At 48.8% G+C, this 21205-nt stretch overlaps 7 protein-coding genes and 1 non-coding gene across 8 annotated transcripts; 3 read left to right on the plus strand and 5 right to left on the minus strand.

Moving 5' to 3' along the window:
* Positions 1 to 150: 150 nt before the first annotated feature.
* Positions 151 to 5312, plus strand: F4813DRAFT_355877 (uncharacterized protein). Its single transcript, XM_049242920.1, has 2 exons — positions 151 to 652; positions 710 to 5312. Exons 1-2 carry the CDS (start codon positions 492 to 494, stop codon positions 5022 to 5024), a joined length of 4476 nt encoding a protein of 1491 aa, XP_049100622.1. The 5' UTR covers positions 151 to 491; the 3' UTR covers positions 5025 to 5312.
* Positions 5313 to 5533: 221 nt separating this feature from the next.
* Positions 5534 to 6050, minus strand: F4813DRAFT_40636 (uncharacterized protein). Its single transcript, XM_049248447.1, has 2 exons — positions 5944 to 6050; positions 5534 to 5861 (listed from the first exon to the last, which is right to left on the minus strand). Exons 1-2 carry the CDS (start codon positions 5947 to 5949, stop codon positions 5598 to 5600), a joined length of 270 nt encoding a protein of 89 aa, XP_049100623.1. The 5' UTR covers positions 5950 to 6050; the 3' UTR covers positions 5534 to 5597.
* A 332-nt stretch (positions 6051 to 6382) lies between these two features.
* F4813DRAFT_355882 (glutamate decarboxylase) lies at positions 6383 to 8550 on the minus strand. The gene is made up of 4 exons (XM_049242921.1): positions 8485 to 8550; positions 8174 to 8409; positions 7511 to 8113; positions 6383 to 7458 (listed from the first exon to the last, which is right to left on the minus strand). Exons 1-4 carry the CDS (start codon positions 8500 to 8502, stop codon positions 6636 to 6638), a joined length of 1680 nt encoding a protein of 559 aa, XP_049100624.1. The 5' UTR covers positions 8503 to 8550; the 3' UTR covers positions 6383 to 6635.
* A 259-nt stretch (positions 8551 to 8809) lies between these two features.
* F4813DRAFT_355883 (alpha/beta-hydrolase) lies at positions 8810 to 10344 on the plus strand. The gene has a single exon (XM_049242922.1). It carries the CDS (start codon positions 9125 to 9127, stop codon positions 10304 to 10306), a length of 1182 nt encoding a protein of 393 aa, XP_049100625.1. The 5' UTR covers positions 8810 to 9124; the 3' UTR covers positions 10307 to 10344.
* Positions 10345 to 10568: 224 nt separating this feature from the next.
* F4813DRAFT_t64 lies at positions 10569 to 10659 on the minus strand. Its single transcript has one exon. It is a non-coding gene; the product is annotated as a tRNA-Arg (tRNA).
* A 1964-nt stretch (positions 10660 to 12623) lies between these two features.
* F4813DRAFT_388427 (uncharacterized protein) lies at positions 12624 to 13546 on the plus strand (the record flags this gene model as incomplete). Its single annotated transcript, XM_049246698.1, has 2 exons — positions 12624 to 12749; positions 12806 to 13546. 2 exons carry the CDS (start codon positions 12624 to 12626, stop codon positions 13544 to 13546), a joined length of 867 nt encoding a protein of 288 aa, XP_049100626.1.
* A 535-nt stretch (positions 13547 to 14081) lies between these two features.
* Positions 14082 to 15931, minus strand: F4813DRAFT_380185 (TAP-like protein-domain-containing protein; the record flags this gene model as incomplete). The annotated part of the gene is made up of 2 exons (XM_049245539.1): positions 14082 to 15032; positions 15089 to 15931. The coding sequence occupies 2 exons, from the start codon at positions 15929 to 15931 to the stop codon at positions 14082 to 14084; spliced, it is 1794 nt and encodes a 597-aa protein (XP_049100627.1).
* A 1346-nt stretch (positions 15932 to 17277) lies between these two features.
* F4813DRAFT_40737 (MFS general substrate transporter) lies at positions 17278 to 19048 on the minus strand. Its single transcript, XM_049248449.1, has 2 exons — positions 18689 to 19048; positions 17278 to 18618 (listed from the first exon to the last, which is right to left on the minus strand). The coding sequence occupies exons 1-2, from the start codon at positions 18758 to 18760 to the stop codon at positions 17365 to 17367; spliced, it is 1326 nt and encodes a 441-aa protein (XP_049100628.1). The 5' UTR covers positions 18761 to 19048; the 3' UTR covers positions 17278 to 17364.
* Positions 19049 to 21205: the final 2157 nt, after the last annotated feature.

Here is a 21205-nt window from a genome sequence, read left to right on the forward strand (position 1 = left end):
GGCGGCCAGTGACGGCGTTTTGTAACTTTGTACCTTAGGTAGTAATTTCAAGGTTACAATAGATGAGGGGCAAGTGACATGCTAACAGCTGCACTTTACCTAATCCAGGCTTAATATTAAACTTGAGGGTGCTCTATCGATAAAGAATCGCGACGTCCTGCGCGCTGACACCATCGAGCTTGTCTTCAAGGTGTCACTTTACTTACATATTTACTATTTACTTACATAATGAATATCTTTTCACCTACCTTATGAGATATCATATCAATGCTATTGGCCTTTCCAAGAGTCATAACGATGCCTCGCAGTAGCTCAGTCTTATCCGTTACCTAGAAACGCGCCTGATGAAGGATGAAAGCGAGAGATACTAAATATACTAATTGAGAGAACGTGTGCAAACGAATGGAGGATGGGCGATAGCGTCATGCGAAATCCATCGAGAATTCGATGTTCCGTCAGTGGGCTTATGCGCTTCCACAAATTAAATAGCTATGCCTTCGAACTTTGACCGCATCTTGGATACGTCCAAGGAGAACGCTCCCAAGTCCGCTTACGACAGCGAGAGCTTCGATGCTAATGTAACTATTCATGTCGATGGACTAGTCGGATCAGCCACCATATCACCAAGTGGCCGCGACGTTGCCCTTGCATCGTAAGTTAAAAGTATTTTATCCGCTTCATAATTTGTATATGCTCATCATGTTCAAAGCCCCGAAGGTCTAGCCATCATCGATCTTGATGCCCCTTATAATCCACCCCGTCGGTTAAGTAGTCATGGACACCCGTGGCTGGTAGTCGACGTTCAGTGGTCGCCTTTCGCGGCCCGGGATTACTGGGTGGCCTCGACGGCCAATCATCGCTGTCTAGTTTGGAATTTGAATCTGAGGGAAGACTCTGCGACGGGGGCCATCGAACACTCTCTCCAAGGCCATAGTAGGGCAATCACAGACATCAACTTCTCAGCCCACCACCCTGATATGCTCGCCACTTGTGCGGTCGATGGTTATGTGCATTGCTGGGACTTGCGGAGACCTAAGCAGCCCGTCTTGACTTTCTGCGACTGGTTTGCTGGAGCCACCCAAGTCAAGTACAATCGACAAGACCCCAACGTGCTCGCCTCATCACATGACAGGTGGCTACACATTTGGGACGAGAGGAAGCCATCTACTCCTCTTAAGTCTATTAGTGCGCATACCTCCAAGATCTACGGCCTTGATTGGAATCGTAGCAAGGCGACTAGCATTGTTACTTGTTCCTTGGACAAGAGCATCAAATTCTGGGATTATAGCGTATCTAAAGAACCGGAGAGGATAATACGGACAGATTTTCCTGTATGGCGTGCTCGTCATACCCCTTTCGGTTATGGTCTACTAGCTATGCCTCAAAATGACCCAGGAAACCTTTACTTATACGATGGTCGGCGCATGGAAGGGGAGGCGTTGGATGATGCCGTTAACCCACGCAATATTTTTCCTGGGCATGGAAATCACAAGGTAAAGGAGTTCTTGTGGAGGGCCCGTGGGTCAATCTCGGATGACGGAATAGACAATCGGGAATTTCAGCTCGTATCTTGGGGCGAAGACAACCAATTGCGTCTTCACAGAGTCGAACAGCCGACCCTAGAGTCTGTCGGGCATGTAAAGGGTTGTCTAGCTCAAAACATGAACATTACGAGAAAGGGAGCTGCCTATAAGACTTACAGAGCCGTTGACGACCACGCTAATAGAGAGAAGAGATCAGCCACTATGAGCGATCCTCGTCCCGGAAGCGGTGGGTGCCAATTTCGCCGCAGTGCTCTTACAATAGGAATGCAGACGATGTCATCAAACTATATTCGGTCCAGCGGTACGATGCCAAGTTGGAAAGGCCCTTCAATGAGAGCGAAAACTGTCGCTGGGAAGGTAATCGATCGGAGTCTAGACCAGCTTGGTTGGATGAAAGGCATCACGATGAGTAAGAAGTCGGGAATCATCAGAGCGTCCCAGAGAAAGGAATCCAGAGACTCAGCCATCTTTGGGCATAACTTCCATGACGAGCATTGGGCCGAACCAGAAACGCTACAAGAAGAGATTGTTCGCGTCAACCAACAAATGCCAAACGTTAAATGGGACAACGTAGATATGGATTCTCTTAGCCTCAGGGCTTCCCTGAAAGGTCCCTGGGGCGCAGACGGCGATAGCATTTTTATCAAAGTCAGAGTAGATATCCCTAGGAACTACCCGAAATCAAGGGCCCCGAAATTCATGGTTGAAAAGACAGCCTTGATGTCAGACCAGACGCATAAGAAACTTGAACAGGAAATCCACCAGTTGATAAGCAGGTTCTCGAAGAAGCGACAAAACTGTCTTGAGGTGGCTTTTAGTTACCTTCTTGGAGAAGTTGATCTCTCTAGTAGCGATTCGCTCTTTAGAAATGTCAAGGACCTAGACGACGACTTTGGTGGGCTCGCTGATGAGAGTTCAAGTGAAGAAGAGGATAACGATATTCCTGCTGGCGGCTCTGTGACTATGTCCCAAGAGCTGACCGCGAGCACCGAGCTAGATGCTACTCTTGCGCCCACTAATAGACCTACTATACCACCAATGCCGCGCTTATGCGGCTGCCGCTTCTCGAATGATGGAAGGTTGGTCTGTTTTTTCCCTACTAAGGAAGAAAAGGCCAAAATTTCCTTCTTCCCTACTGCGGACTCTTACAGGGAGCGTCCTAAAGGGGAACCTAGCTTCGCGGGCTTTGGTAGACTCCAGCAGGAGCCGACCGCCCCGAGAAATAGATATACGAACGACGATATCTCAACGACGGAGGATCAGTCCGATTCAGAAGACGGGGACGACTCCTCGAGTTCAAGCGACTCAGAAACTACGTATATGCACAAGATTAACATGTGGTATCTACCGGGTCGTCGTTTCAGAAAGACATTCAGCGGCAGTTATTCCATACACTCGAGTGGTGGGGGAACGGGCATTGGCACGGGTACCGGCACTGGCACTAGTAAACGTCGTCCGGCTAAGCCTAAGAACATTATATCCATATATAATATCGCCAATGACTTGCCTTCCATGCAAGAGTTTGCTCAAGAATATTGCATATTTGGGGATGGATCGGACGTATGCACCCACAATGCAAATGTAGCAGAGAAGTATGGACGGTCCGATCTTATGGACGTTTGGAATTATGCAGCATTATTGCTTCGAAAAGACATCCCTCTTGAGCTTTTAGGTGACGGACAAGGCAGGGAATCAATACTCGTCATCGCAAAAGATGCTGTTGCCCGTTTTGGCGATGACAGCTCATCATCTCCGGGTTCTAATACCGCCGCGCTGAACGGCCGGGTCAAATGGGGGCATCATCCTCTCGCAAGAAACTTGATCGACGACCTTTTCTATTACTTCGAGAAGATGGCCGATGTGCAGATGCTTGCTATGCTCTCGTGCATATTCAGCGAGTCGTCGGCCGAGGATAGCGTTGCGTACGCGGAATCACACCTCACTCAACCGGAAACGCCTCTCCATATGAAAGCACCGTCGTTCTCCTTAGATTACTTTCCCACAGATGCGTCGCTTTGGAATTCCAGCATATATAATCACAAGAGCCAAGCTAACTCAGCAATTTCCACCCCCAAGACATTACACACACCTGTTAATCTTGCCGGCTCGTACGGTTCAGAGGAAGTAACATGGGGCGGCGATCCAAAATCCAATTCTTACTCCTGTGGCGAGACACCGCCGACGATGACACCTCATGAACCGAACGGCGATCCAACCCAGAGCTTAGCCGCGTCGCCAGATAATAGGCTACTGAGTCGTGCAAATACTGCTCTGAGTGCTGGCTTAGCTAGTTTCCCGAGGGCTTTCGCGAGCGTTGCATCAACATCACCCCCTAGTCGGAAACGCCCTAGCCCCGGAGAGACATTCCTGTCCAACCTTGCTCCAACTAATATTACTTGGGGCAGTTCAACAATTATAGGTCCTACATCCGAACCGTCGGGCACCGCACGCAACTCGTATTCTGATGACGACGCACGGAGCGACGATACCTTACCTCTATTATGCTACGGTATATCTACAGAAATGGAAGACCAGTCGATATTCGATGACGACGGCTGGCTTGGCGTTCCTTTCCTCGAGCCCTCCCGTCACGCTATATATGCGAGCTACCGCCATGCGTACGCAGAAATGCTACAGATGTGGAAGCAACCGTTGGCTCGACTCGAGATCTTGAAATTCAACGTGCTCAAAGAGGATCCTCTTGAGCCTCAAGCTATTAGTTTTGCAAGTTCGGGCGCTGCTAGCTTCCACGAGTATCACAACGTAGAGAATGTGAGTCACAGCTCCCGTTCACATCACGGCGCCAACTCGCCTATTGTATTGGGAAAGAAGGAGCTGCTGCAGTCGTTGATTACATCTGATAAGGGCATCGATGTAACTGGCATTTGCCGCATACATGAGACCCACCTGGATCCTATTCGGTCGACGCATGCCAGCGCGTCACTTGGAGGTGCGGTTGGTACTTGTGATCGTTGCAAACGCACGCAAATGCAACTGTTGTGCGTATTCTGCAACGAGCCTATCGATGCCCTTTATCCCCCTTGCCTAGGATGCGGTTGTGCCAGCCACGAGGACTGTATAGCGCAATGGCACGACGCCGGCGAGACCGAATGTCCTGCTGGTGACGAGTGCAGCTGCATCGAGGAAGCAAGTCACGGCCAAGTCGAGACATGGGCCTCGATTAAGGGATTCGTAGATCGGACAAAGAACCAGAAGCTATTAGACGTCGAGGTGGAGGATAAATACGACATCTACAACCGCGGCTCGATCGATAGGCACGACTGGGAAAAGATTGCCAGCGGCGCACATATGCCACTTGCGGACGGACAGGGCAAGCTCCTAGACCAGCCATATTCCCAGAATACAATGTCGGCTGCTAGGATCAGCCTTGGTAACAAGCTGAAGAAATCTGCGGGCAATTGGGGAAGCACAACGCCGTTGAGAAGAAAGTCGACTTCGGGTCCGAGTAGTAGACGATAACTGTACGTTGGATATTTATGTAGATATGGTGTATGAGTATACGGGAGAGGCTGCAATTAGGTTCAAAAGAAGGAGGAGAATTTTAAGGGGGAGGTCGTGTAAGTTAGGGGATCCTCTATAATGTGGTTCTTATAAGGGATTTTAAGCTGTGAGCTAGGCTTCTAGGTGTGTTATCGTGGTATTTTCGAGTATCAAACTCAGAAGTAAATAATGTTCCCCTTAATTCTAAAGACTCAACGCAGAGGTGAAATGCAAGCCAATATAACAAGTAACAAATTCATAACTCAATTAATAATCTCGTATGCATTAAATCCAGCATACTTTCGCGCACTTCAACGTAACTAGGCCTTTTGAGACTACACCAATATCCACCCCCCCCCCTCTCCCCCCATTTTCCCATGCCATCGAAATAGAGAACCGAGCAACTAATTCAAGACCCATGTAGTTTAACTCACGCCTCCCGCGACCTCACAGAATCATATGTTGTCTAGCACGTGCACATCTGCACGCACCGGGACGTGGGGTCGTAGTGGCAAGCGAGGCTGCCGCTGGAGCATTGGCATCTTTGCGCGGTTAGTTACCTACCCACCTACCTAGCCGGCCAGGAACATAAGAGTCTATCTGGTAGACGAGATAGGTAGGTAGGTAGGTAGGTAGGTAGGTAGGTAGGTAGGTAGGTAGGTAGGTAAGTAGGAAAGAGGTTAACGAGGCGGGAACGTACAAGTTTTGACACGGGTTGTCTAGGCCCGCGCTGCAGGTCATGCGCTTTGTTAAAGGAAGACTGGCAGCGGAGACGGAGGCGGCGAGGAGGAGGAGGAGGAGGGAGGGCAGTGTGTACTGTGGGCTTTTGTTAGAATCGGTGGTGGAGCTGGGGGGGGTAGGGAGAGGGAAGAATAAGTTAGTTAGGCGGCGTAAATACCTTCATTTTGATATTTTATACTGCACTTGCTTGCGCCTGAGTTATGAGAAATCGTGGGAAGTTATTAGTTACTGGTTAGTATAGATGTTATGGCGTGCTGTGCGGGTCTTCGAGGCACTCCTTGCTTGTTATTTATATATTTACCTTTTATATATATATAGGAGGTAGGTAGGTATACAATAGTCCGGTATGAAACATGTACATCTGAGATGAACCCGGTAGCCTTCGTGTCTGGAGTATGCGGCGCCGCGCCGGGAAATCGGCTCAAGGTAGCAAGGGGAGTAAGTAGTAGAGAATCATTATATCGTTCTCTAGAACACTCTAGGCCACTCCACTCTCTTTATTCTACCATACTTTGTTTACCTTTGCATATATTACGCAGCAAACCAGGATGTGTTTGCGAGTTGGGATAGGGGATATATTCAGTTTAACCGGGAGGCTGGAAGCGGCGTTGCAGCGGACGTCCGCCCTGCTAGTTTAGGCATTCGGGGCCGTAACGTAAATGCGACGCTGCTGTCACTTTTGCAGATCACGACAAAGCTTTTTATTAACGCTTATTTATTAAGCAAGGTACATGATGCAGGTGTGTCGCGCATGAAGGTGTATTATTCCGTGAAGCATATATCAGGTATGTATCTGCGGAACGTAATTCATATAATAGGTAGGTGGCTGATCATCGCCGTAGAAAGATATCAGCAGACGGTCCTGTGAATACCCTCTGCCATTCGCGCCGCCTTCCCCTCGGGCACCTTAGCGGACCCCTCCGAAAGGCCCCCTTTACTAGCATCCTTGCGCGGCCGGCTATCTCCCACCGGCTTCTGCTTCTGGAGGATCGACAGGTCGACCGCGTCGTTGTCGATCAGAGTCTGCGTCACAGACACCAAATCCGCGATAAGGCGGTCCAGGAGATCTAGGCTCATGGATTCGCGGATGACTATACGCAAGATTTCAATCTTATCCTCATTGGGAGGAAGCGCGTAATTGGGTATTATCCACTGGCGCGCACGCATGAGTAGCGATACCCATTCCTGCTTGATGTGCGGGAACTCCCGTTTGAACTCGTCTGTTAGTCGGAACGACACAACTGGTAGCCCGGCCACGTAGTCAGCTGAGGTTTCACCCTCCTCGCCGAGGACGGCGTGTTTCGTGCCCGAGATCACACCTGATGCGGCGGATGCTCGGTGGTGGATATTGGAGACGCATGTGTACCATTTGGTAGCCTCAAGGCTTTTAGATAGGAGCCGCGCGTTGCGGAGGCAATTCTCCATGATCTCGCGGTACCCGTCGAAGCCGAGGTGGATCATGTTGTAATACTGCACGATGATCTGCGCACCAGGCCGGGAAAAGTTCAGTGTAAAAGACTTCTCGGTGCCTCCTAGATAATGCAGCTCGAAAATTAGGTGCTGTGGCAGGTAAGCTTCGTCCCGCCAGACGATCCAACCGACTCCGGCGTAGACGAGGCCGTATTTATGGCCCGACACATTAATGGACTTGACTCGCGGAAGTTCGAAATTCCTTAGAGTGTTAGCAGGACATTTTCATGAGGGACCTTCAGAGTTTCACTCACCACTTCGGCCCGCCGGCTTGGGCATGAGTGAATGGCGCAACAAACCCTCCAGATGCCGCATCCACATGGATTGGGATATCGACGCCTGTCTTCTCCTCGTAATCGTCGAGAATTTTCGAGATTTCCTCTACCGGTTCATAGTGACCGGTATAAGTGCTCCCTAGAATGACGAACACGCCAATCGTATTTTCGTCGATATTCTTCAGGACAAGGTTCGGGTCTAGTCGATAGTTGCTCTCCTTAGAAACCGGGAGAATCCGCGCCTCAACATCGAAGTAGCGCGCGAATTTCTCGAGGGCGACCTGCGCGTTGGCACCCATGACGATATTTGGATTATAAGTGTTTAATCCATTTGCCTTGCGATGTTCCTGCCAGCGACGCTTCATTGCCAAGCCTCCAAGGTGAATAGCCTCTGAAGAGCCAGTGGTCGCTGTCCCAACGGCTTTCTCACCCTTCTTAGCCCCCCAGAGGTTAGCGAGGATGCTCACGCAACGCTCATGAAGAGACAACATGGCCGGATACTCGTCATTGTCAGCCAGATTCTTGGATAAATTCTCCGTCATCAGCTGAGTGGCGTTTGGTTCCATGTAAGTCCCTACGAAACTAGAGAGTACTAGTTAAGCATTTCTGGCATTCGAGTTTAAGGAGAGAGGGAGTATTTACCTGGCAAGGTTCAGATTTGGTTTGCCATCCAGGTCCAATTCATCGTGGATTAGCTGGTAGGCGGTATCTGCTGGTGTTCCCTCCTTTGGAAGCCTATACTTGGGAACTGCCGACTCGCTTGCAAATTTGGTGCCGTAAGGTGTTAGATGAGATGTAGTCATCACCTGGCGTAGCTGTCGGCCATTCTCGGTGAGGTCGGCGTCATGGAGGTGCTCAACAAGCTCCTCCGGGTCAATCTGGGGAATAGTCAGCCAAATAATAAAATAATAGTAGTAGTATTATTTAGAAGGAAATAATTCAGCTCTACTAACATGGCGGGCTAAAGACATGGTGACTTGTGCTCGGATATCTGTTACCGATATGTTACCCAAGTGGCTGATAATAAGTTGGAGGAAACTAAAAGCCAAGACTTTCGCGGGTCTCAATTTATATGTAGAAAGAATTAATTATTAATTATTTACACAGAGCTCCTTCCATCAGAATGACTCCATCACCCATTGTCAAAGATTTAGAGCAGGTACCTATGACGAAAATGACGATAATGACGTAATGACGTAATTGCTCCTTAAAAAAACCAAGTTCGCTCATATTTATCGGAGGTCCTCCGGGTTGTGAGACCAATACACTTCTACTATTTCATAAAGCTCTAATTCCGTATATCTTTTGACGCGTGTTAGATATATATCATAGGCTAGACATATGCAGTGTCTCGGTACCTACAATACGATACTACGTGCTGACGTAAATTGACGTTTGGTTTTAATAAATAACTATCCTTTCAAGTTCAAGGCAATCTGCGGGGTCTAATGATAGCCCCGGACCCCTTTTACTTTATAGACGACACTCACTAGGTTAGGTTATATCCAACTACAGTCTACAAGTTTTATGAGAATGCTTTAGTGCATAATATTAACCTAGTTAACCTAGCTTGTTCCAATTATAAAAAGCATCATGAGTAATACTATAGGCCAGCCAAACGAGGCGCTGCCAGGCTTACCTCTACCGGAAGGCATCGTGGAAGACTACATCGACTGCTCCACATCATGCGGTCTTAAATGGCATATCCTAAAGGCCGGCGAGCCCGGAAACCCTTTGGTACTTTTCTGCCACGGATACCCGGAGCTCGCGTACTCGTGGCGCAAAGTACTGCCCGCGATCGCCAAAGCTGGATACTACTGCGTCGCGATGGACCAACGCGGTTACGGGCGAACTACAGGGTGGCCGCTAAAACAACCTTTTGAGTCAGTCGACCTTAACGACTTCGTCTTCACGAACCTAGTGCGCGATCTGGTGTGTCTAGTATATGGATTAGGGTATAAAACGGTACACAGTATCATCGGCCACGACTTCGGCGGCGTGAGCTCCGCCATGGCCGCGCTCATGCGTCCAGATATGTTTCTTTCCACCATTCAAATGAGCCACCCGCACCACCAGCCCGCGGAACCTATCTCTCCCCAGGAAAAGGGGAAAGCAAAGAAGGTAGACATCCAGGCCGAGCTAGCGAAGCTTGACCCGCCCCGGAAGCACTACAAGTGGTACAACTCGAGCCCAAACGCCGCCCGGGACTGGGAGAACCCGTCCCAAGGCCTCGAGATATTCCTCCGCGGATACTTCCATCTGAAGTCGGCAGACTGGGATGCCAATAAGCCGCAACCCCTGACGAAGTGGGGCGCTCAGGAACTAGCACCTATGCCCGAATATTATATCATGCGAGCAGAGCACTCGATGCCCGAGACGGTGGCTTCTAACATGGCAGGCGAGGACTATTCTAAGACGGAGCGGTGGCTCTCGCGGGACGATCTGCAGGTATATTGCCGCGAGTGGGCGCGGACGGGCTTCCAAGGCGCGCTGAACTGGTACCGGGCGCAGACGGCGTCGACGAAGCAGTCGGCGCGAGACGTACTTCTATTCTCAGGACGCAGAATCGAGGTCCCGTGTATTTTTATTAGCGGGAAGCAGGACTGGGGTAATTACCAGCAGCCAGGTGCGCTTGAGGGGTACGAGGACCCGAAGGCTGTTAAGGAGGGTTGTTATAGGGGTGCGAAGTTTGTGGATGGTGCCGGACATTGGGTCCAACAGGAACAGCCTGAGGCTGTGATTAGGAAGATCTTGGCATTCTTCGAAACGCTATGATACATGTTAGTGATCAGTAATATATTTGATGAAGAGTACTCGTTTGCTTACTGTGTGTTTATTCGGGACGTTTATACGAATACCAACTTGAATAGTGATCAATAGTAACAAGAACGAGTGCATATACTGCTAGCCAGGTGCTACGGCCTCTTGTCATCCTTCACGATAAAATAAATCAAAAACAACTGGAAATTAGCCAAGATGATAGATGATAAAGATAAGGGGCTGAACAATAATAATAGGGAAGAACAAAAAAAGAACACACCACACCCCGGACTCGAACCGGGAGTCTTCGGCTTTATTTCATCCTTACAAGTAGGAGGCCGACGAGTTAACCATTTCTCTAGTGCGGCTGTGAAAACCAAGCGTGTTTACCACTTGGCTATTGCGGTGATGATGGCAGCAGTTGTTGTTATTGAGACATATTAGGTAAGGTACTCAGCTTCAAGAGAGATCCACGGGTAACGGGTAACGGGTAACACGTCATTAATCCAGAAACTAGAAACGAGAAACAACAACAACGGGCAGGCAGCAACGACAAGCTACGAGGCGATGAAAGGACGGAAGTGCCAAGTCACATCCCTACCACAACAGAAAATATCTAGGGAGTACCTGCCTATCTGCACCTACCCGCACACAACTGCTCCACCTTGGCTGACCTGCTTCCAATGAGATGCCCTTGCTGGAGTTCAGCAACGTCCGATCGAATGTATCTGATTCCTTAAAAAATAAAAATAAAAATAAAAACAAACGGTAGCCCTAGCTGTAGCCGTAGCACCTTCTCCATATGCTGGGTCCAAGCTTTCGCACTATGTGCAAGTAAAGTACCTAACTTAGGTTAGGTTCTCACTCTTGTGATAACTGATATAAGGCCTTTAGCTTGATATATTTAGTCGCGTCTATAACGCTGTTATTATACCTATGTAGCTTGACACTTGGATCTTTTTAGTCTTAATAATCTTCTAATTCCTAAGAAGAGATCAAGGCCTAAGTTAAGCTCTCTGAAGATGACTAAACTACTGATTGTTGACTATTAAGATCAAGTCCGTTAGGTTCAAAGACTATTTGGGTATCGAATCGAACTAGTTGGCCAATAACAAGGTTTCTGATGTCTTATAACTTACCAAGGCATGTTGTATTCGTCAACAGATGAGAGGGACATATCAAAATGGACATCCACGTTTATCAAATCGCAGTTGAATGTATCAGATAGTGTGTTTTCCTTTACATTACAAGATAAACATATTAAATAAACACACTAGGTATTACCTAATATTGTGCTCAAAAAGTATTTTTATTGTTAAGGAGAACCCACTGTTTAATCTTCCCAGTTCAGCACCCCTTGCAAGGAAATTATAATATAATTACCCCTGGTAACTCTGTATGATTGGATTCAAGATAATTTTATTATGAAAATAAAAAGAAGGGAGGCCAGGTACCATTTATACTTATTTCTGCTCTGGCTGTCAAAGCGGAAACCTACACCGTTTTTATATTTCTATTTCTCACTTGCTTTAACACTCAGACAATTACTGACCAAATTTCAGCTCATGGTTCAGGCATCGTTCAAGGCATTACTATGGCTGAAAACAGGAGTTCCTTTGGCAATATTTAATTCAGTACAACTAAAGGCTTAAGCCGTCATTTGTTAACAGATAGTATCGTTTGTGATTTGAAACACACACAAATGCTTATTCACTGTCCTCGACAGTAAATCTTCGTGGCCCCGTTCAGGCCACAAGTGTCTAGGACTGAAAAATAACAGCCTCTTTGGGAACAACTGCGTTCGTGACATTATATGTACGTATGCTAGCGTACCATCAGCATATTATCGTTGTCCTAAGAGATCCAAGTCCCCATAGCTGGATGTCAGACACTGCCATGCCATTGTAGTTCTGCCAGCACTCGGTTTTGCTTAGAATATCCTGAGGTTCCCTCCCTCGTCCAGCTGTGTTCATCATCAGCCGCACCAGCTTGTTCCTAGACATAGACCAACCCTAAAGGTCACTCGCCCCTCGCGGGTCCTAAGACTCCTAAGCTTAGGTACCTATTGGCCACTAAGAATCTCACGATCCCCTCAGTTTTAGAGCAACCAGCACTGACTAAGGGTTATCAGGTTGATTAGAGCTTGGGCCTGCCACAAATAAATTCGCAGCCAGCCCGTCCTAGATTTTATTTTTATCTTCTCCTTCCTCACAACGCAAACTGAGTCAGGGAAACGAATTGTATTTGGTTCTTAGGACGTAACTTTCCAACAACAAGGTATTTCATATTCGAAAGTTCTATTATCGACTTATTCTAATCAGCTTCTTAGATCATGTCTAACTCGGAGGATCCTGTCGCTGGTACGGGTGACGTTGATATCCAGACGGATGTCCCTCGTATGTGTGATGCCAGTACCCAGACAGATGCCCGCGAGACAAACCCTGTCTACGAAACGACTGTAAGTCCTCTCTACATTCAACCCGGAAACGTTATACTAACTTCACATCAACATAGGGTCCCGACAAGAGCCTTGTCGTTCCTTCAATCCCCGCTGCAGCATGTGCGGTCAAACCCGAGATCAGCGTCCGAATCGTTGATGGGAAGCGCATTGTCGATCTTCCAGGCTGTGGAGACGACCGCAAGGGAAGATACAGGCCCCCCTTTCGCTCAACTCATAAGGTAATCGTGGATACCATGAGTAACTTTTGGCCTCCTCGCTACAGCAGGCTTATTCTTCCGACTACCACAAACTTGAACATCCTGCTCAGAGCATTGAACTATCTGCTTCGCCAGAAGTACGACGCGTACCAGCGCCACCGCAGCGAGAACCCCGACTCCCCGCTGGAGAGCTACACCCGCCAAATGCGAAAGTATGAGGAACTCGCGGTCGCAGAAGCAGCGAGGGCTGCTTCGAGGATGATACGGCCGCGGAGATCAACCCTGGAATTGTACTATGTCGATCATGATGACGAGCACGTCCCCGTGCCCAACGGCGGTAGGCTGATCTTCATACGCCGCAGATCCGACGGCTGGAATGTCTTTCACGAGCCTGTCGAAAACGTAGCCGTGGAATGTGTTAAGAAGAACGACATCTGCCTCTGGGAGTGCGAGGAGGCGTTGGATGAGATCTACCATTGGTGCCGTACTCTCTTCCTTGGCAGTGGTCCCCCGTACTATCCCTCCGGGAACCCTCTTCTCCTTGAGGCATTGGTGCCTGACACTCGACTCCACGCAAATAACACGAACGTGTCGTAAGTGTTTCTTCACACCCTCTTTTTCTTATTCAATCAATACCTTTGCGTAGGTGCTAACCAAGTCTACGGTCCCCCAACTAGTGCCTCAACGAGCATCTAACCGTTCTTGATCCTCAGCCCAAATGACTTTTTTTGGGCCTGAGAACTGAGCGCCATTTACTCTGTACACGCACGAGTTACCCGTAATGAACAGACCGCAGGCAACCACGCCAGTCCGAACCAACCCGATGTCTCCTCTCAGCCAGTTATATGTAGTTTGCTTTTACGATGAACAGACACCAAGCCTAACTCGACCTGAACAATCACATCGGCACAACGAGGGCAATATTTTTTTTTCCTTTGTTAGTTGTTTCTCGTTCACATCATTAATAAATCCCATATTCCCATATCATCAGCAACCCCCCTTTCCTATCGCACAAACCCGTTATTATTATAAACCTTATTTCTCCCTAGTAGCCTTCCGCAGCAAAATGGCTCGTTAAATAAATAGATAAATATCACAGAAATTAGATATATAGGTACCTAAGGTAGATATCCTACCAAGCAATCCCCAGAGGCCCGCGGTTCGGCGGAGGGAAGCTCTTCTCCGCCGCGAGGCCCACGCTGCGCTTGCCGGCAGGAGCCGAGGGGCAGTCCCGGAAGGGTTTACAATCAGGCTGGCAGACCGTACCCTCGGGCGGCAGCTCCCCGGTCTCGAAGTACTTCCTGACGTAGTGCTCGCGGCACTTTCCAGGCGAGAATAAGGTGGCGTGGCCGGGGCTCTCCTGCAGCAGGACGCGCGCGCCGGCGTGCTCCTTCGCCATGGCCACGGCGTTGGCGTAAGGAGTCACCGGGTCGTACTGGCTAGATACGAATAGAATCGGGGCCTTGGGCTTGCCGGGAGCGCCGCTCGGGTCCGCGGCGGGAGATGTGAAGGGCCCTGTGAAGCGGTACTTGGGGCGCACGCGCCAGCCCCGGCAGGCGAGGCGGAGCTGGGCCCAGGCTGGGCCGAAGTCGGGAGATTGCTCTTGGATGTCGGTGAGGTAGGACTGGAACTCGGGGATGGTCTGGTCGTTCGCTGACTCCGCATCCCCGCATCCGACAGCGATCTCTACGTCCTGGATCCAAGTGTACGTCTTCGGGATGGTCGTGGGGCAGTACTCGGCCGACTGAGGGGTGCCGAGGCTGGCATACACAGTGCTGAAGTCACCTTCCATTCCCTTGGCTACAACATTGGCAGCTCGTGGGAAGTATTCCTGGGGTTGATACAGAGCCTGGAAGATGATGGCGGTGACGTCAGCCCGGGTGATCTCTTCGATGCTGCTGTTCGTCACGATCTGAGCCGGAGACTCGTCGAGTTGCTGCAGGAAAGCATCGACACGGGCGCGGATATCGCTGGGACCCGAGTCGCCTGGCTCGTAAAGGGCGCAGTGAGAACCAGCTTCGAAGCAGTTGATGAAAAGCTGGTCGTAGTCCTTCTGAGTGTCTTGAAGGTTCTTAGACCACGACTATATGTAAAAGTTAGCTTCGTCTAGGGATAGCTATGTTGGAGTATGGCACTCACGGCTGCGTTGTAATCATGGATATCCACAACGCCCTCGAGGATCATGCGATCAACACGGCCAGGGAACATAGAGGCGAAATAGTTTCCAAGAACAGTACCGTAAGAGAAGCCCCAGTACTGGATGCGAGGGAGGTCATTCTCCTGGCGCGATTGCATTCGTCGCGGGCCGCCACGCGTACGTAGTTTGGCGCTGGAAGTTCCGTTGCTGCTACGTAGTTCATCAATCTTGTCTACGATCTGGACCATGTCTCGCGCAACGCTAGCTGTAGACATGAACTCGTGGATCTTTTCACCCTCGCAAAGGCTTCCATAAGCGCCGAGTAGAGCGGCCTGGCGTCTAACAACGTTTGAACCACCACTCAAGGGACCCATACCACGGAGTGAAAGTGCAGTGACATCTCGGGCGAGCTCATCATTGTAGCAGTCCGCTTTGGGCTCCGAGTATCCGACACCACGAGGGTCAAAGGACAAGATCTCATAGTGCTTGTTTCCATCGACAACACCTTGTATAAGCTCTCCAGCCTCGAGCACGAACTCTACTCCAGATCCACCGGGGCCGCCGGGGTTGACTATGATGGTGCCACCAAAGGAGGGATCATCCTCGGGGACCGTAGCCGGAAGCGCAACAATGGCCAAGGAGACTTCGGTCGCATTGTGAGTCGAGTTGCTAAGCCAGTCCATAGGAATTCCCAGCTTAGCACACTTAAGAGAGCCATAGCATTTGGAATACTCCAGTGATGCGGACGGCCTGAGCTTGGTCCAGTCGAAGCTTGAAGTGCTTTGGGCCGTAGCGTATCGGCTGGATGAGACCAAGAGGCCGGTGAAAAGTGCTGCCGACTTCATTGTGCACCAGCCAATCCTTGCTCAACTATATTTGAAGCACAATGTATTATTAGTGTTTAAGTATTGTCGAGCCTACGGGAGCAGACTTACGTGAGAAGTTTATAAGAAGGAAAAGGCTTGGAATTGACTTTATTTTTCAACATTTAGAAAAGAAGGCTGGCCGTTCCTCTTGTAGCCGGCAAGCAATGGCAGCATTGACCAAGTAAGCCTGCAACCCTACCTACCTACGTAATGATAGCTACTCTGGGGTTGTTGTAGGATTTGCTTAGCCTCACTTTTAGGCTTAGGTTGTATTAGCAGTCGGCCGCTGCTATTGGAGAAGGTATCATGAGCGGAGAATACATCTCCAGCTAATATTTTAGGAGTCATCCTGAGATGGAATTAAGCCGAGTGAGGAATCACAGCGTTTTCTCTGCGTGGGTAAACAAACGGCCGCTGTTATGACTGTATACTAGATGTGTGATTAGGACTTTTAATGTGTTTGAAAGAAAATCCAAGTCTTGAGAAAAACTAAACTTAATTTATGAGCCAATCACAGCCCGGCAAACCCCCTACTATTGCCTAATACGGTAGCTTTAGTCCCACCTCGCTGAGGTAGTCAAAGCTTCAATAGTCAAAGCTTCAATCCGACGTTTTTATAGGACCACAGTATTCTCAGCTACTCTCCATATTTCTGGGCATCCGGAAGGACGGTGCTGAAGCTCGAGTGTTGTTCATCGGCTTTTGCGGTCGAAGATCTGCATTTAGCCTCGATGATCAACGTACGATCGGGGATAGGACTTATAATTAGCTGAGCTGCTAAGATATAGATCGTGGACTTTTAAGCCACCGGCAAATATCTACATAATCTGCTTATGTAGGAGTAGGCGGTTAGTTGCTGCCTGGCGATGAGCGAGGCATAATCAATCATTGCATGCATACTCATCAGCCACGTCATTGCAACTAGAGCCTGTCCGTTGCCTAAGCGAACTCCATCGCCACTATCCCAAGTTGGGTAGATATTGCGATATAAGTAGAAGCTGGGTAGGACTATATGCATGTATATAAAAGTGACGACGGCAATATACGGGTTTACATATTAAATCTCCTATTCTAACATCGCTTAACGAATCTAGAAATTTCAATGTACGGGGTATATTAAAACCACAAATTCTATTTTATTTCTTCAACAAGACCCAGTTAAGACAACAGCTTCAGATTATCCAATCAACTCGAATATTTTCTATTTATAAACAACCCAACCATAGTCTCATTAGATAGAGATGCCACTATAATGACATCGATTGATCATCATCATTAAGCATCCCTTCGAGCTTATCGCTATATACGACGTTATTCTAATAAGTCTTACCCGAAATTTTCTATGATCTTCCGGTAAAAGAGCTGGAGGCTTTTTTATACACGCCCAACGCATTTGAAACAATGATGACTTCTTACAATTCTTTCTTCTCCGACTTAACTTTCTTCAGCGAACCGGGCGGTGACTTAAGCCCAGCGAATACCAGCAACGTAACGCTCAGGATACCTAAAGCACCCCCAGCGTAAGCAACCTCTCTACCCGCCCACCAGTACACGCTAGTGAACAGAATCGGGCCCAATCCTCGCCCGAGTTGGCCGTAACTTCGAAGTATGCCTAGCTTGCCTCCTCGCTCACCCTCGCTAGCTTCGAAGCTGCTTAGCGTGTTGAGGCCGCTGACGACTGTGGCTGAGGTGGTCGCCAGGCAAGTAGCGGCTAGATACAGCGACCCGACAGTGCTAATGCGCCCGAGCATGATGAACGCCAGCAAGCACGCGGTGACACCGATCCGCACGGTAAGAAGCGGTGGAAGTCGGCGGGTGACTCCGCCCTGTAGGATCGAGGCAATCAGGCCCACAAAGCCCAGCAGTCGACCGTTCTGGGCCGAGTTGTACTGGAAGAGGTCGTACGTCATGAATGGTAGGGAAAATTCCATTCCCGAGAAGAACAGCAGAAAGGAGAAGTGCACCAGGTTTAGCAAAAAGTGAGAGTTTGTACGCGTCACCGCGACTGGCTTCGTGGCTGTTTTAGAAGTCTTTTTTCCTGTCTGACTTGGCAGAGTCTCAGGTAACGCGATATACAGGTAAATCGTCTCGACCACAATCAGGGACAAAGACACGCCGGCGGCCGTTGCGAAAGGGTTTGCGGCCACGGTTGCAATGGTGCTTAGGTATGCGCCAAGGGCCGGACCAAAGGTGAAAGCGATCGAAAAGCAAGCACCTATGAGGGCCATAGTCGAGCCGCGGCTACTCTCGTCCGAGATATCGGTTGCAATGGCTGTAGCTAGTTGTACGTTGCCCTCCGATAAACCACCCACGACACGCGAGGCAAGGAAGGTTCTGAAATCCACTGCTACCACCCAGAGGAGAACCGACACGATATTTCCAGCCATGCTGGCAAGAAGCGCGGCCCTTCTGCCATGCTTGTCGGACAAGTGTCCAATAACGGGGGACGCTATGGCCTGGAGCAGAGAGAATAAGCTCCCTAAGGCTCCTCCTAGTAAGACGATATCATATCTCGAGTCGATTGGTTTCGCGAAGGCAGATTTGTATGCGTTGAGACCGCCGAGGATCTGCGCGAGCAGCGTCGTCTGCGAGTCGTCGCCTACCTCGCTATTTCTGTAGAACTCGAGGAGCTTTGGGAAGAGAGGGAGGATAAAGGTAAATGATATCTGCAAATATCCGTTGTTAGCATACGTAATTGTCTCATGTACTTGGCCGCATTGCGTGACGTAGACGTACCAGATCTAGAAGCAACGATATGAAAATGACCTTGAGCACCCTTTTCCGAGTGCTTGGGTCGACAGCTGTCATGGTGAAATATCGTTTGGGTATATCGTTTGGGTACGAAATGCACGAAATTGTTACAACGGACCAGCCGATCGATACAAGTTGGGGAGAGCGAATGAAACAGGGAATGATGAAAAAAAAGGCTGTTTAAAGAAATCACGAAACAAAAAGGTATAACGACATCGAATTCAACGGGGCACACGTACGGATTATAGAAAGCCAAAGTGCCAAATTGGTGAAGCGACGGGACGAAACGAAACACCGAAAAACGAAACACAAGCGGGGAGCTAACGGATGCTGTACAGTGTAAGTTCCGTTCCCGTGGCAGCTACGTATCCTCAACAAGGATATATGTATGTATTGTACCTAATGTATTCGATAACAGTTGAGTGGTCCATTCAGTGATGCGACCACCACCAAACGGCCCCACAGGACTAGGAAACTTTACTTTACCTTATCGCGGGCGGGTCTTGCCGGTTATTCCGCAGCTTACACGCATAAGTCGCATAACTTTGTATGGCCCCTTCCGCTTATGACCCTTCCGCTTATGACCCTGCCGCTTATGATAACTTTTACCCAAGTCCCCGAACAACAAAATCGGATTATCGAGAGTACATATTAAGCTTTTCTAAGCAAGAGCAGGGCCAGAAATTACCCGATTGATATATCAGTCGGCCGCAAAGAGTAAGAAAACAATCGGCTGGTTCGGGTCGATCTGTCCTAAAATAATTATCATCTACCAAGCGACATAGATATCGTGGGTGTTACCGGCCTGTCAGTCGACCCCGGGCCCCGGATCCCGTCCCGTTACCTTAGGATTCTACGTAGAGCCTCAGCAAAGAGGAATGATCCACGTTTTACCTTTCCATTCGATCCGCTATGCCATCACGCCAGCATGGGACTTATTGTCATGGAGTAAGGATGAGAATGCCATTCAGGTATTTGTAGCCTCTCTACTCGAAGTACTTCATCTCAGCTAGAGGTTCAGGTAGAATATGCATATCTAATATAGCCACAACGGCATATTGGATAGGTACATGCCATCTTGAGAGACCAAAGCCTAGGGGTAAGGTTATAAACTCGAAGAAAATGAGATGAATCGATACGGATATTGCTATACTCAGTTGGCACAAGATTCATAGCCGAATTGTGTCCAAGGCGCTACCAAATGCGCCGAATCTTAGCGAAATTCTCATCAAGAATCGAGCGTAGATGGTAAGACAAAAGAGCTAACATAAACATAGTAGCTCGAAGAACTTCCAAAGGACGGGACAATAACTAACGTGGCAATAACTAACGTTATAACAAAGAAGTTAGAAGATATCGACATCTCATGCCAAACCGAGCACTGAAAAAGAGGGTCTAAGAAGCCTTTTGATGAGCTTATGTGCGGCCTATGAGTAAAATACTTGCTCGGCTTTGCTTCTTAGCTTTGACTGTCAATCAACATGAGGGAGATCAACGTTACTTTCTTTTTTTTTTTTGGACCGATCTCGACTCTTATACCCTATTCCCGTATATCAACGCATTCAAGCATGCCCACGGAGGGCCTCGTATGTCGCCTCGTATTCTCTCCGCCAAGTATAACTCCAACTCTCGGTTAAGGGCACCTGTTGTCAATGTCTTAGTAAAGTTTCACAGCACAGTACTGAATAGGACATGGTTACTCGCGTCTAAAGGAATATCGGTAGCTCCGGTGTCCATTTACAGAACATCGTATTCCCACAAGATCATTAGTCCTCGATGTAATCAGGATGGATGAGATGGGCGCTGGTGGGCCATGACATGGCAGCGATGTTGGGGTAGACAATGTTGATCTACCAACTCCACTCATTACTTCGCGAATCGAAAGAGCCGCTATGCGGCGTGTTATGCGGGGAAGAATCCTTCGCGGCTCAGTCGAGGTTAAGCATTCAGATACATAATTCGACTATATGGCCAAGAATATTATGAATACGTTGAGATAGGCTATTGCGGCCCATAGCCGCATCGTTCGAGCAGGTCTTCGCCAATCTCTAGCTAAGGCTAACACCGAGCCGCAAGTAAGGGGACATTCGATGATCTCCCACACAAACCACATGTGGTCACACACACGATTCTCAGCCCCCGCCATAGGTCTCGTGGATGGATGGCTTGTAACCAGCCATTTTCGAAATCGGATAACTAAAGAAACTACATATGTATGTTTATGTAGATTCTTTGTCTTAGGAGTTCGTTTCCGTGTCAGCAGACCGACTTTACAGAGATATGGTCTTACTATTTTACATACACCATTCCTGATGATGTACATGGGTACAAATTCCAATTCCATGTCAACAACTTTGAACATCTACCTAACCTAGACAAGTTTCTAGAATCAACGAAGAGCTCATTTACCCAACTGCCGTTAGCGTGCACTGCAGGGCTGGGCACTGCTCATGCCTGCTATTAATGGTATCTCTCCGAGTCAGTGAAGATGGTCTAGCCAGT

Source organism: Daldinia decipiens, assembly GCF_022478715.1.
Source record: "Daldinia decipiens strain CBS 113046 unplaced genomic scaffold F4813scaffold_12, whole genome shotgun sequence".
Classification (NCBI taxonomy): Eukaryota; Fungi; Ascomycota; class Sordariomycetes; order Xylariales; family Hypoxylaceae; genus Daldinia; species Daldinia decipiens.

Bases quoted from the DNA above. Each gene is read 5' to 3' on its own strand.
- F4813DRAFT_355883 (XM_049242922.1), top strand. From the start codon at position 9,125: ATGAGTAATACTATAGGCCAGCCAAACGAGGCGCTGCCAGGCTTACCT.
- F4813DRAFT_355882 (XM_049242921.1), bottom strand. The intron at 8,114-8,173 runs GTAAATACTCCC...AGTACTCTCTAG, and splicing joins CCAAATCTGAACCTTGCCAG to TTTCGTAGGGACTTACATGG. The intron at 7,459-7,510 runs GTGAGTGAAACT...TAACACTCTAAG, and splicing joins CAAGCCGGCGGGCCGAAGTG to GAATTTCGAACTTCCGCGAG.
- F4813DRAFT_355877 (XM_049242920.1), top strand. From the start codon at position 492: ATGCCTTCGAACTTTGACCGCATCTTGGATACGTCCAAGGAGAACGCT. The intron at 653-709 runs GTAAGTTAAAAG...TCATGTTCAAAG, and splicing joins CGCGACGTTGCCCTTGCATC to CCCCGAAGGTCTAGCCATCA.
- F4813DRAFT_40737 (XM_049248449.1), bottom strand. From the start codon at position 18,760: ATGACAGCTGTCGACCCAAGCACTCGGAAAAGGGTGCTCAAGGTCATT. The intron at 18,619-18,688 runs GTACGTCTACGT...GGATATTTGCAG, and splicing joins TATCGTTGCTTCTAGATCTG to ATATCATTTACCTTTATCCT.